The sequence below is a fragment of the Dipteris shenzhenensis genome, chromosome 13 (assembly GCF_047967505.1).
Source record: "Dipteris shenzhenensis isolate YYH24624 ecotype China chromosome 13, Dip_SZ_1.0, whole genome shotgun sequence".
Classification (NCBI taxonomy): Eukaryota; Viridiplantae; Streptophyta; class Polypodiopsida; order Gleicheniales; family Dipteridaceae; genus Dipteris; species Dipteris shenzhenensis.
Window position 1 is genome coordinate 52,775,064 of NC_141608.1, and position 16,547 is coordinate 52,791,610.

At 43.0% G+C, this 16,547-nt stretch overlaps 1 protein-coding gene across 6 annotated transcripts in view; it reads left to right on the top strand.

Annotated features, from left to right (window-relative positions):
• LOC147895567 (D-alanine-D-alanine ligase family) overlaps positions 1-15,336 on the top strand; it is a 154,664-nt gene extending 139,328 nt beyond the window's left edge. For all 6 annotated transcript variants that reach the window (XM_087383547.1, XM_087383551.1, XM_087383548.1 and 3 more), the window contains 5 exons: positions 4,074-4,335; positions 4,581-4,626; positions 14,507-14,615; positions 14,749-14,811; positions 14,891-15,336. In XM_087383547.1, coding sequence (XP_087239673.1) covers positions 4,074-4,335; positions 4,581-4,626; positions 14,507-14,615; positions 14,749-14,811; positions 14,891-14,983 — 573 coding nt within the window. In that variant the 3' untranslated portion in view covers positions 14,984-15,336. The remainder of the gene's footprint in view (positions 1-4,073; positions 4,336-4,580; positions 4,627-14,506; positions 14,616-14,748; positions 14,812-14,890) is intronic.
• Positions 15,337-16,547: the final 1,211 nt, after the last annotated feature.

A 16,547-nucleotide genomic window follows, 5' to 3' on the forward strand; every position in this document is an offset into this window, starting at 1 on the left:
GAATCACTAAGAGTGATTGAGAGGCATAGGTCTAGGTCCCAACAAAAGTGTGCGCTTGGATCTCAAAATTTACCATATAGTCAGAGTGGGCAATTGGGATATGGGATTTTCTCCAAATGTCTCTCTAGATGTTGACTGGGGTCCATGTGTTGGAAGAGTAAGAACCCTCCGGGTGTTGGAACTCAAGTTTGGAGCAACCATTTGCAGATCTGTCAGTTCCGGTGGACTGAGGAGGTCCTAAAACTTCTATGTTGCTCATCATTCGTACTCCGCTAGAGTTTACAAACAGCTCTGTTTTCAAAAACGTTTTTGAGTCCGCGTGTTGGACTTAGTGATTGAGACCATGGTTTCCAAAACCGTCTATCCCATTGCGTTCCGGACGCCCAAAAACCCCTACTTATCAGCTCTTTCACGATTCGGTGGAGGATTTTCAGAGTTATAGATCTCTGTGTATTCGATTTCATCTCTCTGTTATGCATTCTTCATTCTAAGGTTCCGGTGTCGGATGTCTGACCTATCTCCCCCTTTCGGGATGCTCAAAGACTGAGGGAGAAGGCCTATGTCAAAAATCTCCTAGCAAGCTAAACAGAAAGGGGTGGAGATAATCTCCCAAAAGTTCGGGAAGAAGGTCGGAGTCAAGCCATCCTCACCCGGGCACTTCTGGGTCGGGAGAGCCTTGAGGGCCTCCCAGAGCTCCTCATCCGTGAAAGGCTCCTCAAGTCTGCTGCATAAGTTCTATGAGACTACTGGCGGAACGTGATCCCAAACTAGCTCCTGGGCCACAAGACCAGCTGGGGTCATCCTCTCCGTCTGAAAGAGCTGGCTGTAGAAACCCGTGGTCATGTCCAGAATCTTCTGCAGGTCAATGTGCATGATGCCCTGCGAGTCCGAAAGACGTAGCTGTGTGCCTGTTGATCAGGACCGAGTGGTCTGAAAGAACTGCTTTGTCATCCCGTCCCCGTGTTGCACCCATCGGGCCAAGGAGAAATGATAGGAGAACTTAGCCCGCCGCACCTCCGTGTCCTGGAGCTCGAGATGAGCGCTCTCGAATCTGTCACTAAGCCACTGAGACACTGGGTCCTGCTCCCTGAGCTTCTCAATGGAGGCGAGGTCTCTCCTCAAAGCCCACTCTCGCTCGTGAAGGGTACTCCTTCGCCGAAGGGCATGAGCCTATAGCTCCTCACTGCTCCTCTGAATTGCATCAGCCACCCACGTAGCCCGGCCCTCACACGGTGCCGTCTCTAACTGCTCCCAAATCCTTGCCATGACCTGCTGAATTTCCTCGTCTTGCAGGAGGTCCTTTGGAATGCGGACCCCCTTTTGGGGGAGACCTCGGCATTGCTGATCCAAGTGAAGTACCATGTCGAGCTGTGGTTGATGGGGGTAGTGATGGGGCTACTGGGGAGGAGGCCTGTGATGATGATGCAGGAGAGGGAGAGGGGAGAGGTGGCGTGGATGATGAGGCGGATGCGGATGATGGTAGCAAAGTGGTGGTGGTAATCATAGTGGTCGAGGCTGTGGTGAGCGGCATGGGCTTCGGGTGGGCCCCTTTCTTCTGCTCCGCGGTGCTGTCCACTGTCAAACCGCTCTGGTTGCTGCGTTTGTTGAAGTTCTCCAAGTTGAGTTGCTTTTGTGTTTTTCCCTTGTCACCGTTCCCCTTCCCCATCTCCTCATGTATGTATATCTGGACTGAAGGGTATTCCGCCTAAGTGAGTCCCTGTCCTCATCTTCCTTTATCCTTCATTATGGTAGAGGACTGGGGTCAAAGGTTGAAAGGTCCTCCAAGATGGAGCAGTGTGCTGGTGCGATGGCAAGGCAGCATGAGCAGCAGCATGAGCAGCAGCATGAGCAAGCGCGATGGCAAGGCAGCGTGAGTAGAGAGGGAGGGTGGAGCAGAAGCGGGGGAGAGAAGGCAGCGGGTGGAGGGGCTGCAGGCGGGGAGGCAGCGGGCGAAGGAGCTGCAGGCGGGGGAGGGGTTTGTGGAGCTGCAGGCGGGAGGGGAGCAGCAGGAGTGGAGGGTCGGAAGAGGCAGCAGACGGAGGAGGCAATGGGCGTGGGAGGGAGCTGCAGGCGGCGGCGAGGGAAGCTAGGCGGGGAGGGAGCTGCAGGAGGCGAGGCTAGGCGGGGAGGGAGCTGCAGGAGGCGAGGCTAGGCGGGTAGGGAGCTGCAGGCGGCGAGGGCTGAGAGGCTAGGGGCGGAGAGGCTAGGGGTGGGGAGGGAGCTGCAGGCGGGGAGGGGAGGGAGCTGCGGGCGGAGAGGCTAGGGGTGGGGAGGGAGCTGCAGGCAGGGAGGAGAGGCTGAGAGGGTCCGTGAGCATAAGGTAATGGAAACTCCATACCAAGAATCTTGACTTTTTTTCATTCTAAGGGTATGCTTAGGGGATGGCTGCTAAAGGTTCCCTAGTGTTGGAGTGGTCTGAGGTGATCTAACTGGAGCTGGCATGTTCTGAGTGAGGGCTTTCACCTCTGCTCATATAATTTCGTGGTTTCCGATGCCGTCTTTCATTTGTTAGCATGTAATACACTTGTTTAAAAAAATCATGTAAGACACATTGGTTCACTTAGATTTTTAGGGTTTGCATGCCATAACAGTAGTTTTGAGCCTTAGTATATAGTATAGAAGTGAGCAGATGTAGTTTCTCTTTAGTTCAGTTGTCGAGCTGATCATTGTGGATCACAAGACTTCCAAGCTTTTTTCCATCCAGATTGTGCTCATTTTCCTTCAATAGGTATCAAAGCCTACCATATACCCATTGCCTCTTAACAATTATTATTTTAATCTTCTGAGAAAGGAGATCCTACAGTTTCATTCATGCAATTGCATTTTTTGAGAGTTCTTTCTTTTTTTGGTAAATTGCTTGGGAATTTTGCTTGATTGACTTCAGCTTACTGGAGCAGTATATTAGAACTTATATAGTTGTATGATAGAAATTGATTGAATTTATGTTCCCTTTTTTTCCGGGAGGGGGGTGGGGGCGGGGCCAGGGGGGGTAAATTGTCAGCGAAGTTTGTCAGTCACCTTCAGCTTCGTGGAGCTGAATGATAGAGCTTGAACAAACTTTGTGGGGAAGTTTGTTCCATTTCCTTCAGCTTCGTGGAGCTATGTAGCTTGGATTGGATTTATGCTAGCTACTTGAATCTAGCTGCGATGTTATACTGTGAATATTCTCCAAAAAATCTCTCTTAAATTTTATGCAGAACATATTTGGTTGCTTTTCTGAACCAGTGTGGTTCACAGGTGATGCAGGAAGATGGTACTGACATGTACTCATGAATTAAACATTGCATTTTAAGCATAGCACCTGTATGTAGCGTGTGGCCCATTACTAATGGGCCTTTTTACATCTTTTCCTGCTTGATAGGTATGATCTTGCACTCTTATTGAGACTGAATACCAATCTAAGTAGAGTTAGATTGTGAAGGCACATGGCACGCAGGAATGGAATGGAAAGGAAATGGAAAGAAGATACAAGTGCACAACAATGATAACCAAAGTACTCACATGATAGAGATAGCTTGATGTTGACTGATCTGTAAAGACTGAAGACTAGTACAAGACTATATAGTGTGAGCCTCTAGACTCTAGAAAGTCACAATGCATATGGGATAATCTCCCATATGACACGTGGCACTGTCTAGGACTCACTAGACTATAAAATAAGTCCTAGGGACCTAGGACACACAAATACACACTTTGACTTCATATTCCAACAGATTGGCCTTTGAAATTGATGTTCATTCATCCAAAGGTACATTTTGCAGGACCTATGAGTTGAATTTTGGCAAAAATTATATCGGGTCCTTGTTTCTCTTGAAATGTTCTCCTCTTTTGTAAGCATTATTACAATAACATTCATTCGAACAATCTTCATGACTGTTCCCTCTAACAATGTGTTAGCAAATTAGTTTGAACAATGTCAGCAAATTGTTTCACAGTGTGCTCATAGAAATGGAAGAAGTCGAAACATTCCTGCATATAGTTGCTTGTTACTTGTGATGATATAAATTCTTGGAAAAACTTCAACTCTTTGAAGGATTTTTCGAGTACAAAAAATCTGAGATTACCTTTTGCAGGCACATGGTATTATCCAGATGCCTGATTCTACACCAGAGAAGCTCATTTTTGAGCCATTTATTGAAACAGCTGAAATAAGACTGTCTTCAGGGAATGCTAAAGACAAATCTGCTCAAGATATCCTTGAATATACGGGGTCCAGTAAATGGGTCGAGATAACAGTAGGTGTTATCGGGAGAGCAGGGGAAATGCATGCTCTCAACCCCAGTATCACCATCAAAGAACAGAGTGACATTCTATCTTTGGAAGAAAAATTTCAAGGTTATACACTCATTATCAAGACTTTGGCTACAATCTCTTATTTTGCAGATCTTGAGCAAGCAAAATTTCAGAATTTTATGCTGTTTGTGTCTTAATCGTATGAGGTTTTTCCATTCTGCAAGGTTATTTACTTTGAACTGCTCCATGTAAGCTGGGATCCCCAAAGGAATTATACTTTGTATTTATTATTCCATGTGTTACCTCATCTAAATGGATTTTTTTATTGTCTCCTTATGTCATACTAGGTGGGACAGGGATCAATCTCACACCGCCGCCTCCTTCATTAATAAGGTCTCTCTCTCTCTCTCTCTCTCTCTCTCTCTCTCTATTGGGTCCCATGGGTCGATTTCAGGCCCCCAGAGGACGATAATAATAGTTTCTTTCTTTCTTTCTTTCTCTCTCTCTCTCTCTATTTTGTTGTTTTGTGGATTTCAAGAAAGCATTTGACACAGTTCCAAGAGGAGGATTATGGAAGAGAATGCAAGAAATGGGAGTCCCTTTGGCCTTAAGAGTAGGCATCTCTCGCATCTATGAAAAGGTATTATGCCAACTCAAACAAACACAGGGTATGTCCGATGCATTTGAGAGTAATATGGGAGTGAAGCAAGGCTGCCCTCTATCGCCTACCTTGTTTGGAATATGCATTGACCAATTGGAGGAACTCATCAATGAATCTGCAGCAGAGGAAGGGTTGCAAGGACCGCAATTGGGACTTTGGATAGTGCTATTGTTGCTATACGTAGATGATGTCGTTCTTTTTGCATACGATCCAGAATCTATGCACAAACTTTTATAAGTGCTTAAGACTTTTTGTAAGGAAAGTGGGCTGCAAGTAAATGTCGGGAAAACAAAGATGATGGCAGTCTATACCAATCAGCCAGAACATCCCCCTGAAATCACTTTGATGGACAGATTATTGAGTATGTCAGCACCTTCAAATACTTAGGGGTTGATATCCTGGCAAATCACAGATGGTGGCAATGTATACACAGAAGGATGGACACTGGTTGGGGGAAGTACTACCAATTTGAGAATGATTGCAGGCACACCGACACCAGGAACTAGAAAATTCGAAATGTATTGTTTGATGCATATGTAGTGCAGACAGTATTATATGGAGTGGAAGTATGGGGAGGCAGCATTTCAGCCTCTACATGGAATGATATTGAGAAAATGCAAAAAGCTTTCTTAAGGCGACACCTTGGTGTCAAACCCACTACTCCATACTCATTACTTCTGTTGGAAACGGGAAGGAGACCAATTGAATTTCATGCATTGATCAGAGTTATGCAATACCTAATAGAGGTACAACAAATGAACCTGATAGGTTGCCTCATAAAGCATGGAAGGCCAGCACAAAGCTTCAAAAAAACTACAAAAGTAAGATCATCTGCACAAGGTGGGCAACCGACATAAGAAAATGGTTCAGCAGATGGAGAGTGGGAGGGAAGGAAGGAGGAGGGCAGGATTGGAGGGATAGATCTCTGGTGCTGCCCCTGAAGCCATCTGGCCTGTGTGCGCCGGAACAGTCAATACAAATGTGGGTTACAAAGACATGATACTTGGTATCAAAATGCACTGCTAGAGTATTGGAAGCAACTGTAAAACAGAACTTATCGAGAAGGCTCAATCTAGAATATCCACTGTAGGTGATTTTTTTGTTAGGCTTAAGTGGTTTGGGGAAATGGAAGATTCAGCTTATGGTGTTAGATCAAGATAATGAAGGCAAAACTAATGAGAAATAAAGGGGAACACACACCTCGTCATCCCAAACATCAAGGTCCAAAGAGTCAAAGCACTTTCAACCCATGTGAGAGGTCTTAGGATGAAATACCTAGCAAAGTGATGGGCACAAGATTAGTGGATCCAACTGCTTACAGAAGCTAGGTTGAGCTTCTACTACTTTGGCTTTAAGATATACTCCTCATCATTGTTGGCTCTCTAATCTGTCTTACTCTCAAAAACATTAACATTGTGAGGATCATGAGCTTTGTGTGATAAACAAGATCTCTTGAGCCAGTTTTGCCAATTTTCATTGACTTAGGTTTTAGGCACTATTTTCCTTTTCTTGATTATTTACAAAACCCTAAATTCTTCTATTGTACTCTTTTATCATGGTTCCTTTGTAGCGGGTCTAAAGATACTTGGATTTTTAACGAATGGCTTCAGCATTAGTATATGTGTAATAAAATGCCTTTCCAAATGCAAGCTTAGGAAATTGGTTATTAGTGCTCCCCAAAAAAGTCACACTCCATAAGGATCAAGGATTCCTCAAATAGCTAGTCTAAAGAATATTTTAGCAAAAAATCAATTCCTCATGTAGAATATGTAAACATATTAAGATTTTTATACGTATTTTATTTTAGGGTTTCTTTAATCATGACTTACTAAATAAAACCGATAGCATCAGTTTATAGAGCATGTTTTGTCATTTGATCTAATATAGTACACAACTATGATCCAAGTTACGGTCGAAGACACGGTTCTGCTGAGTTTTGGCTGTGGGAGGTAGCTCACCAATGAGCTTCCCCCCATAGCCTTCTTCAAAAATGGATGGGGGCGGTAGTGCTCTAGCGAGCTGCCTCCCATATGACTTTGAGAAGGGTACCAAACTTGGCAGGACCATATCACTTCAACTATATATAATTCAAATCATAGCCATGTAGCTTATCCAACTAACCAGCCAAAAAGCTCTACACACTAGTGCTATTAATTTGCAAATCGACCAACTTGAAATTTATAAACCATAAACCAATACGATCTAGTAAATTCTATATATTACATGAAAATTAATCCGACAAGGGCTCCTTGATCCTTATGCACATTCTTTTTTTTTTGGTAAAATCCAGTGCATTTTATTTATATTCTCATGAATTTACAAGATGGGAAGTCTCCAAAATGGAGAGTATCCCAAAGATCAGAAGCATAAAAAGAAAAGCTTTATGCAAGAAGCATGTATATCACCCCCATGGCAGGCATCATATAAGGATTGCCGCAATGAGGCTCTGAAAGATTCATATGACTTGTGAATCTGGCGGCCCAAGTATGCCAAATTATGCTCATTCCAGAGTGTCCAAAGAGCCCAATATCTCACCCATGAGAGAAATAGGGAATATTGAGACAAGGACCTCATAAATCTGCCAAATAACCAAAAATGTTTCCCAAATCTATGACTCAGGAAACGGAGCCGAAGATGATCTGAAATTCTCCCAAGGAGATTCCGAGAAGACTGGCAATGCTAAAGCAAATGAGGGACAGTCTCGGAAGGAGCCTGACACCGTAGACATGTGGATGGTGCAATGTGACGTTTGGCAAGTGTGATTCCCACTGACAATGTGCCAGTCATGCATCTCCAAAGAAAAAGTCTTTGTTTCAAAGGCATTTTACACCTCCGTAATATCCGAAGATTCTTCTGCCACCATGAGAGGGGCTGCCTGATATGCCACAGAGTATTAGCATATTGCTGAATCCATGGAGCAGGCTGAAGAAGCTTGTAGGCTTTGATGGAGGTCAAAGCAGGCAGAGGAACAGGATGAGAGCATGTAGCAGAAGGGTGCAACTACCAATCCATAAGCCTGTCTGTGTCAGCCACAGGAGGAACAGGTAGAAAAGGATGTAAGAGATCAGCAATTTTATTCCATATCGACCTATGATGCTGCCCAATGCATAGGAGGCAGTGGCCTGAGGAAAAGATAAGGCATAGCCCAGATCATCTACAACGTCATTGATGTATCTAATTTCCAATTTCATGAGATTATATGCCCGAACAGGTTCCTGTAAAGCAAGTGGAATGTCAAAGATGGCACTCCAATGAATACTTTCTTTCCTCATTGAGTTTATCCCCGAGCGATTATCAGGAGCCCATTTGACCTTGGAAAGTACTTGTTTCCAGTCAAGTATCAGAGCAGTAGAGAAAGGGCAGCCAGGAATCTTCCCTACAAATCTCCCAATGACAACCTCCCAATAACCAGTAGTCCAATGGCCATAAGCAGATGTCCTCATGTTGACACACATGGATGCTATCATACAAGTCCATGGGTGTTGTTGACAGAAAAAAGTATGGAGCATAGTCGCCTTCCTTGCAAGTACATGATATCTGATATTGAGAACAGTAAGTCCCCCATGCATCCTAGGAGAGCACACCATTTCCATCTTCATCAGTCTCAATGCTTCCACAGCAGTTTTTGTTCTCCATAACAGCTCCATAGCTTGAGACATAAAGGCTGAAATATCTTTGGAGGACCAATGTAGCAAAGGCAAAAAGAACTGAACATAGGACATTACAATAGACTGTACTATTCTGAGCCTGACATGAAGTGGCCAAGTAGAAATTTTCCAATATTCGAGTTTATGTTGAAGTCTTTGGAAGATCCATTTTAACTGCTGCTTTCTGGTGATATGCCATCCTATAGGATATCCCAAATGCCTGACTACATCTTTGGAATGCACTACCTGACCTGGCCAGAGAATAGAATGCCAGTCACATTGTTTCAAGGGAAGCAAATTAGATTTGTCAAAGTTGACATGCAATCCCGCTGCTAATCCATACAATGATAATGTGGTCATAAGCATGTGAACTTCCCGGGGAGAGTTCTGTGGCATAAAGAAGGAATCATCAGCATATGCCTGTGCCAAAAAATATGCAGCCCCAGGGATTTTAAGACCAGTCATCTGTCCTGTGTTTGTAAGATGATCAAGATACATCAAGAGGGGATGGGTCACAATGGCATAGAAGAGAGCACTAAGAGGGCAGCCCTGTCTGACTGATCTACCCAATGTCCATGACCGAGATAGATGACTCCCAAGAATGCAGTGAGAGGTAGAGCCAGAATAAAGCCAATAAATTGCATTTGCTATCTTGGGACCAAAGCCCAACTTTGTCATGATTTGAGAGATAAAATCCCATTGAACAGTGTCAAATGCCTTAGTGATATCTACCTGCAATATGAGCACATCTTGATGCGAGTACTTAGCATATTCAATTGCAGTCAATGCATTGGAGATATTGTCATGGATTTGTCTTCGCGGCACAAACCCATACTGATGAGGATGAAGGCCCGCATTCAGTATCTCATGAAGCCCATACACTATCATTTTGGCGATGAGTTTGTAAACTACAGGCATCAAAGTAATAGGCCTCCAATCTGACATATGGTCACACAGATGTTTTTTGGACACAAGTTTGATTATGCCATGCTTCCAAAGATGCGGCAAGTGATTTTCTTGCCAGGCAGAATTGATCATTTGTAAGAGAACATCTTTCAAATCATCCCAAAAGGAAATATAAAATTCCACCGTAAGACCATCCCAGCCAGGAGACTTGTATTTGCCAAGGTGGGACAACGCATTATCAAGTTTTGTGTCAGTAAAAGGTCTCTCGAATGTAAGAGCATCATCCATTTCCACTATCTGAGAAACATATTGAAGAAATTCAGTCCTCGCATCAGTCATTTGATTTGATGGGGAGCCAGGGGTAGAGAACAATTTCTGAAAGTAATTTTGGCATTCATCTTGGAGATCAGAGAAAGAGTGCGTCCAAGAGCCATCTAACTTCCTTACCCTTAGACATGAGTTTTTCTTTCGAGTAGCATGCAGTCCCTGGAAGAAGTCTTTTGATGACCAGCCCTTATCCATGAGGGGCTTCATTCTTGCTCTAATCTGCCATTTGTGCAATTTCCTCTGATCATTATCAGTCAGTTTGATCCGAGCACGTGAAAGGGAATCATTTTCTGATTTAGAGAGAGGCCTTAAATGTGAAAATTCAGTCAATTGTTGTGCTGTCCTTTTTGCCCATTTGATCTCATTCCTCCATGTAGCCATGTGCCAATTTCCATACTCCCTAATGACATTCTGTATACGAGAGACATTCACCTATGCTTGTATACAGGCATGCACATACGCATGCATACATACTAATCATAGTCACGTAACTAATCAAATGAAGTGGTAAAACATTGTCTACACATTGGTGTGATTGATTTTGTAAATTGAGTAATTCAATATTACAAAAATGATAAAATAACATAATATAAATCCTATATTCTACATGAGACATTGATGTCTCACTAAAATATCCTTTACTCTAGGATACACAAGGACTTCTTAATCCTTACATGAATTGTGTTCCTTGAAGTTTTTTGTTTTCTTTTGTTTCCTTTGGGTGGGGGGGCCAAGGGAGGAGATTATGTTCTTCATGATAATGGAAATGGCACTAGGGATTTGGTTGACCCAAAAGATTCGCTTTGTTCAAAAGGATTGTCTACCTTTAATTTAATACAATGAGTAATAGATGCTCAAGAACTGTGAAATAACTAATTAAAATTTAAAAATAGCAAAACCCGCGCAAAAAACCTCTTGCTCCAGAAAATCTAGCTCAAACAATGGACATCATCTCTATTCATCCTTCTCGCCATCATGACATCTTTCCCATTGGTATTATCCAAAGTACCAATCTCCATAGTGTTCAGGGCAATAGTGATTGGTGATTGGATGTCAAGCTCAATGAAACGAAGATAGCAGGTATATCACTAGTAGTAACTTAGTTAGCAGATGGATCACTTGTATTGGTATAGGTAGTGTTGGATACTGCAATATGAGTCCATAGACTGCAGGAGTATCGCAGCAATGGTGGTGCCACATGCTACTATAAGAGTCTGTGAGAGGGCAGCTTGCAAAGCTTCTTGCAAGTTTGGGTCTTGTAGATGTGAGTCTGGCAAGTGCATGCAGATGTCATCATGAATAGGGTTCTAGTCAGTATATTTGTTTTTCTCTTGGACACACTCGCAACTGGGGAGGGACCAATCACATTGATCAACCCTTGTAACTCCATCTTCTCCAGCACTTTTATAGAGCCTTTGCTAAGGTTTGTTTTTGACTTGTCATAGCACAAGTTTGGTGTTTGACTGCAACTTCCACCAAGTTTCCCCAATGGAAGAAGGCACTCCCACCAACCAAGGATTTGTAATTCTAGGCAATGGTTTTTATTGAACTCTTGGAACTACCACATGACGACATAAATATGATTCTTGTGCTCCCACACCATACAAAATTGGCACCATCAAGTGCCCAATCTTAATCTCTCAGGCTTCATCTTCGGCTCCTTACACTGTTGCTGCTGCCACAAGCATTGAAGTTTGCCTCACGCATCCCAATGTAGGGGACAATGCTCGCAACTTGAGAATCTATTTGAATGATGTGAGAAGAGAAAGAAAGAAAGGAAGTCTATTAATGTCTCCAAGAGACCACAAGTCTATGGGACAACAAAAAAATTGAGCTAGTACATCTGCTTAGGGAGGGCACATGGCAGCTCCCATGGAGTGCAAAAAAATGCAACTCCAAGTTATTTAGAGTACCTACGTTAATGTCTAGAAATCAAAAAACATAATCAGTCATATGTTAGTTTAAGATTGAGTCTTTTGATTTGGATTCAAACTCCTTGATGAGTGCTACACCCTCCAATATATTGCCCTTGCTCATTTTTCGATCCTTCCTAGCAGCCCTTGGCTACTTCCGTTGCCTTGTTTTTCAATTTAATCCGTGAGTTCCTCACTAACCATACCTTGGTCCCTTTCAACTTGTAAGATTGTTGGAGAAGCTTGATCCGTAAATCTTGTGAGTTAATTGTAACGAAAGCATGTCCTTTAGAATGCAGGTTGGAGAAGCTTGATACGTATATCTTGTGAGTTAAGTGTAACGAAAGCATATCCTCTAGAATGCAGGATAGTAGTTGTTCTGGCATCTTCATCATCGTCAACCGTCCATGCAATGCTAGGCATGCCTGCTTTGACATGTGCTAAAGTCTCATTGAAAGAGTCCTCTTTGTACTAGCCTTTAGGGAGCGCCCCTATTCTAATCTTCAGTGCATTGTCACGTCTGGCTTCATGTTCCTTAATCTCTTCTTGAAGATCAGTTTTACTTGCCTTTGTATCAACCTCCACAAGCATGTCGCTCTTGATTGTTTGTACTTCAGTGCGAAAAAATTATTTAATTGTAGATACTAGTTGAGGTGTAGGGAGAGAAGCCTTGCAAGTCTTCATTTCCTCATCTATTACTGCCTGCGTGCCAGGTCCTTCAAGACCTGAAATCTAGCTGTCACGGCTGCTAACCGCAACCTTAACTCTTGTTGCACCTATTGCTCTAGCTGAAAAGTCTGTTCTTGGCTGCCAAAGATAGGATGATGGATTCCCCCTCATTGGTATGTCGTCCTGTGTAGAGAGGGAGTCAACGCTGCAACTGTAGAGTAGAGTTCGGGCTGGAGTCAAGGCTACCTGGGAGGGGGTAGAGAGGGGGGGGATTTTGAGGAGGAGCAAAGCTCCTCCATATTGACCATATCTAGGGGTACCCACTGATTGAAACTAATCTCCCAGGCTGGGCTGGGGGTTCATCCCAAGGGTTTTGGGAAAGGAAAGAAGGCTGGCGCTGCTAGCTTGAACTGAGAACCCAAGTTGGATGTGAGAGCTATAGTGGATTTGGCTCCAGAGTTAATATATTGCCAGATGCTACCAGACTCCACGTGGGACTCCCCCTGATTTATCCCTATTCCTTCCTCATCAAACTAGCAGGCCAATGCACTATCCTATTCTTGGGTGTGGTGATGGGAGCCAATGTGATTGTGGATGGCATTCATTTTGTCACGAATATGGTGTGACATTTGGCAGATATTCCCTTTTGATTGGTAGAGGGCTAAAAACTGCCAACTGGCATCAATTAATCGCAAGTGAATTGACCTGGGAATGGAGCGCCATGCTTTGCTGGAGAATCAAACAGCTCAAAAAGCTCCAAAACAGAGCAGTTGTGGTTTGCCAGTTGAGAGCTGATGGATTGTAGCTGCTACCTTCAAATATGATCGAGCCATGCTTGATTGGATAATAGCCATAGACTGTCTGGATATTGTAGCCTAAATTGTAAAACAGAGGATTGAAAATTTGTTACCCGACCTACTATGGCCTCATTCAAGGATGATGAGGCCACATATGTAGATGATGAGATCAAGGCTGCTCAGCCTCTGTGAAGAGAAGACCGGGAGAGATATTCCAGAGCATCATACCTTAGAAACAACAAGATTTACCACTGGTGGAGGAATTAAGGCCACCAGACACCCACTAACATGGAAGAATGCCCCAGCATTGGATTGAGAAGAGCGTTGGGGACTTTCCCATCGAAGACACCCCGATGCATGATCCAGACTAACTCAAGGATACTCAAGATGACAAGGCCCACATTAATTTCATAATTATGCAAGTCACATTCAGCTCTCTATCATTATGGTAGGTAGAATTGCTCTCGATTGCAGGAGGTTGCTGTTCACTTGCAATTCAGAGGATATTTTATGGGCAAGGATGGTTGTAATAATAGGTATCTACATCTACCTTTTGGCAATATGCTAGCAAGTGTGAACAGGCTCATCAGATACATTTCACGTGGCAGAGCCAGTACTGGCTAAGTCTTCAAATGCTTTTAGAAAGAACTGAGACATGTACATAGACACATGGTTTTAAAGATATTCGATGATGCATTAAACCATAAGGATCAATTTGAAAGCCTAGTTACCTATGGTGGACCTGATACTTCATCACTCATAGCAACTCAGTCTGTCAGAGCAGTATGAGCAGCCTCTCACTTCCATTAGCATCCCTGTTCGCGGTGGTTTTGCTTTGGGTTTGCCCTTACGAACTGTGAGGTTGTGTTTTTTTTCTGCTTCGGTTTTGGTAACTTCAAATGCCTACAACCACGGGAGCCAATGCTAGATCCACCATCAGAGATTCAAGAGTTGGCTTTTGTGGCTTTCCAAGCTTTTCACTTCTGCTTTTGCAGTTGGAGTTTCTGCAGCTTTGTGAGGTCAGCTCTCATCACCTCCACATATAAAATGCACGTAGGCCCCATACCTGCACTTGTAAGAACCCACCACCTCCTCATATAAAATACATGTAGGCCCCGTACCTGCACTTGGAAGCACCCGTCACCTTCATGTAGGCCCCATATATGTGCATAGATGCATACTGCATTCCCTCATCAGTACAGACATAACAACAATCAAGATTTTCCTGTAAACTGAATTGCTATAGATTGGTGGGATTTGCTCTTTCATGTAAGTTTAACTTGAATCTCTTTCTTTGTTTTTCTAAATTTGAAACATGTAACATAACTTAAGATGTGATGTTACCTTGCTTAGAATGGATGCAGTGCAAGCTTGCAAAAAGAGGGTGGAACTAGTTGCGAATACCTTGCAGCTAGAAGGGTTTGCTCGCATTGATGCATTTGTTCACATTGATTCAGGAGAGGTCTGGCCAAATTTTTAAACGTATACCTTATTTTGTACATGATTTAGTCTGGATGTCAAACTTTCCAACTGCGGTTGAGTTTCACCTCCTTTCAAGTCTGTGGTTGTGAGCTGTTTTTTTGTTTGATTTTTAGATCATAGTGATTGAAGTGAACACTATTCCAGGAATGACGCCATCGACCGTCCTCGTTCATCAGGTAAGCAGTCTAATTTCTTAACTCTGAAGGCATATATAATGGAGAGACCTTCCTAAGGGTTTTTTCTGTGTGTGCACAGGCTCTTGCAGAAGTTCCCCCAATATTTCCATCTATGTTCTTCAGAAGGATTGTGGAACTGGCTTTATCACAGCATAAAAGGATGGGTATTTAACCTTAATCAAACGTTATCTGGGTGCCTTTCAAAAAATGCTCTATCTTCCAAAGGCTTTAAATGACAAAACCCATTTTCGTGAGGTCGTGAGCTGTTTCTCAAAACATAGGTCATATATTGTTTTCATGTCAGTCTTTCTTGCTTCTATTATTGTCTTTTTTGTGGTAAATGTTAATCACCAGAGGTGGACTGTTTGGATACATCTACCTGTATCATAGCACTATTGATGGCACATCGCAACACATTGCACCATTTTCTTTTTCCTTTTGTGGTACAAGATGATGACAGCCATCTGAGTCACAATGTGCACCCCATTTGAGCAGAAATGTACCTTGCGGGCTACTTTTTTTTAAAGGGTGAAATGCATTTTTCATTATATCACAAGAAACAGTCCCAAAGAAAGGGATGGGCAGTCACAAGTGTTAGAATATATCATTATATGACAAGAAGGCAGGATAATGTAGATCTCGTGCATGTAGACAATCATAAAATGATTGCCTTATATGAGTGTGGTCCGAAGTATTCTCTCCCGGTTGAGGAGCATTGTTGAAATCACCATAGATGAATGCATAGTGTCTTCATGGATAATTGTGCATGGCATCCCAAATCAATGCTAGACCATTGGAAGATTAAGGAGCATAAACCGATGCAAATTCAAATATTTCTCCCCGAAACAGGCATTGCATTATAATCCATCTACCATGGCGATCATTGAGAGCCACAACGGGTTGAAGATCATGCCTCACCAAAAAAGCCACTCCAGAGAAAGAGTGCTCCCCAGCATAGAAAATATCATAATCAGCAAAATGTCTTATGTGACTAGCAAATATGTGCTGATTATGTTTCTTCACAGCCACTATGTCTGGTTGCGATTGTCTGATATATATCCACACAAGTTTCCACTCTCTATGATCACACAAACCCTGTACATTAAGTGTAACGCATTTGATGTAGTCAAGCATATTTACAGCAATGAAACAATTATGTATAGCAATAAATAAACTGATTATGTTTGCATCTCCATCTCAATATCTGGACCTTTGCCTTGAGAAGAGGAATCAACATGAGGGAAAGATAATATAGCAATAACGTTCCTTCTATGAAGAGGGTACGATTGGCAGTGACTATAGCCCAAGTCAAACCAATGTCAAAGTTTTTAATTGGTGTCTCGGCCTGTGAAGCACGATTCTAAGTCTTGGATGGCAGAGGTCTCCTAGGAGAGAGAACTTTGCGAGGAGTTTACCATCCTTCATTCAAATTCTTTCCTTCACCTGAGACAGAGAAGCCGAAGGCATAGGAAGAGGAGCAGTAGCATTCGAGACAGTCAGGGCTTCACCTTTGTCTTGAACAGCAAAAAATTATTTTACTCCTTTGTTTTTTACTACAGAAGAGGCATTGGCATTCTTACTTTATGGCAAAACCATGTCAACTTGTACTCGCATCTTCGGAGGTCGAGAAGGGCATTGCAAAGCCATGTGCCTACATTCAAAGCAAGCACTTGCAAACAGTCCCCATTTCAACTTGTAGAAAGCACTGCCCATGGAAACATTATTGACAGCAATTG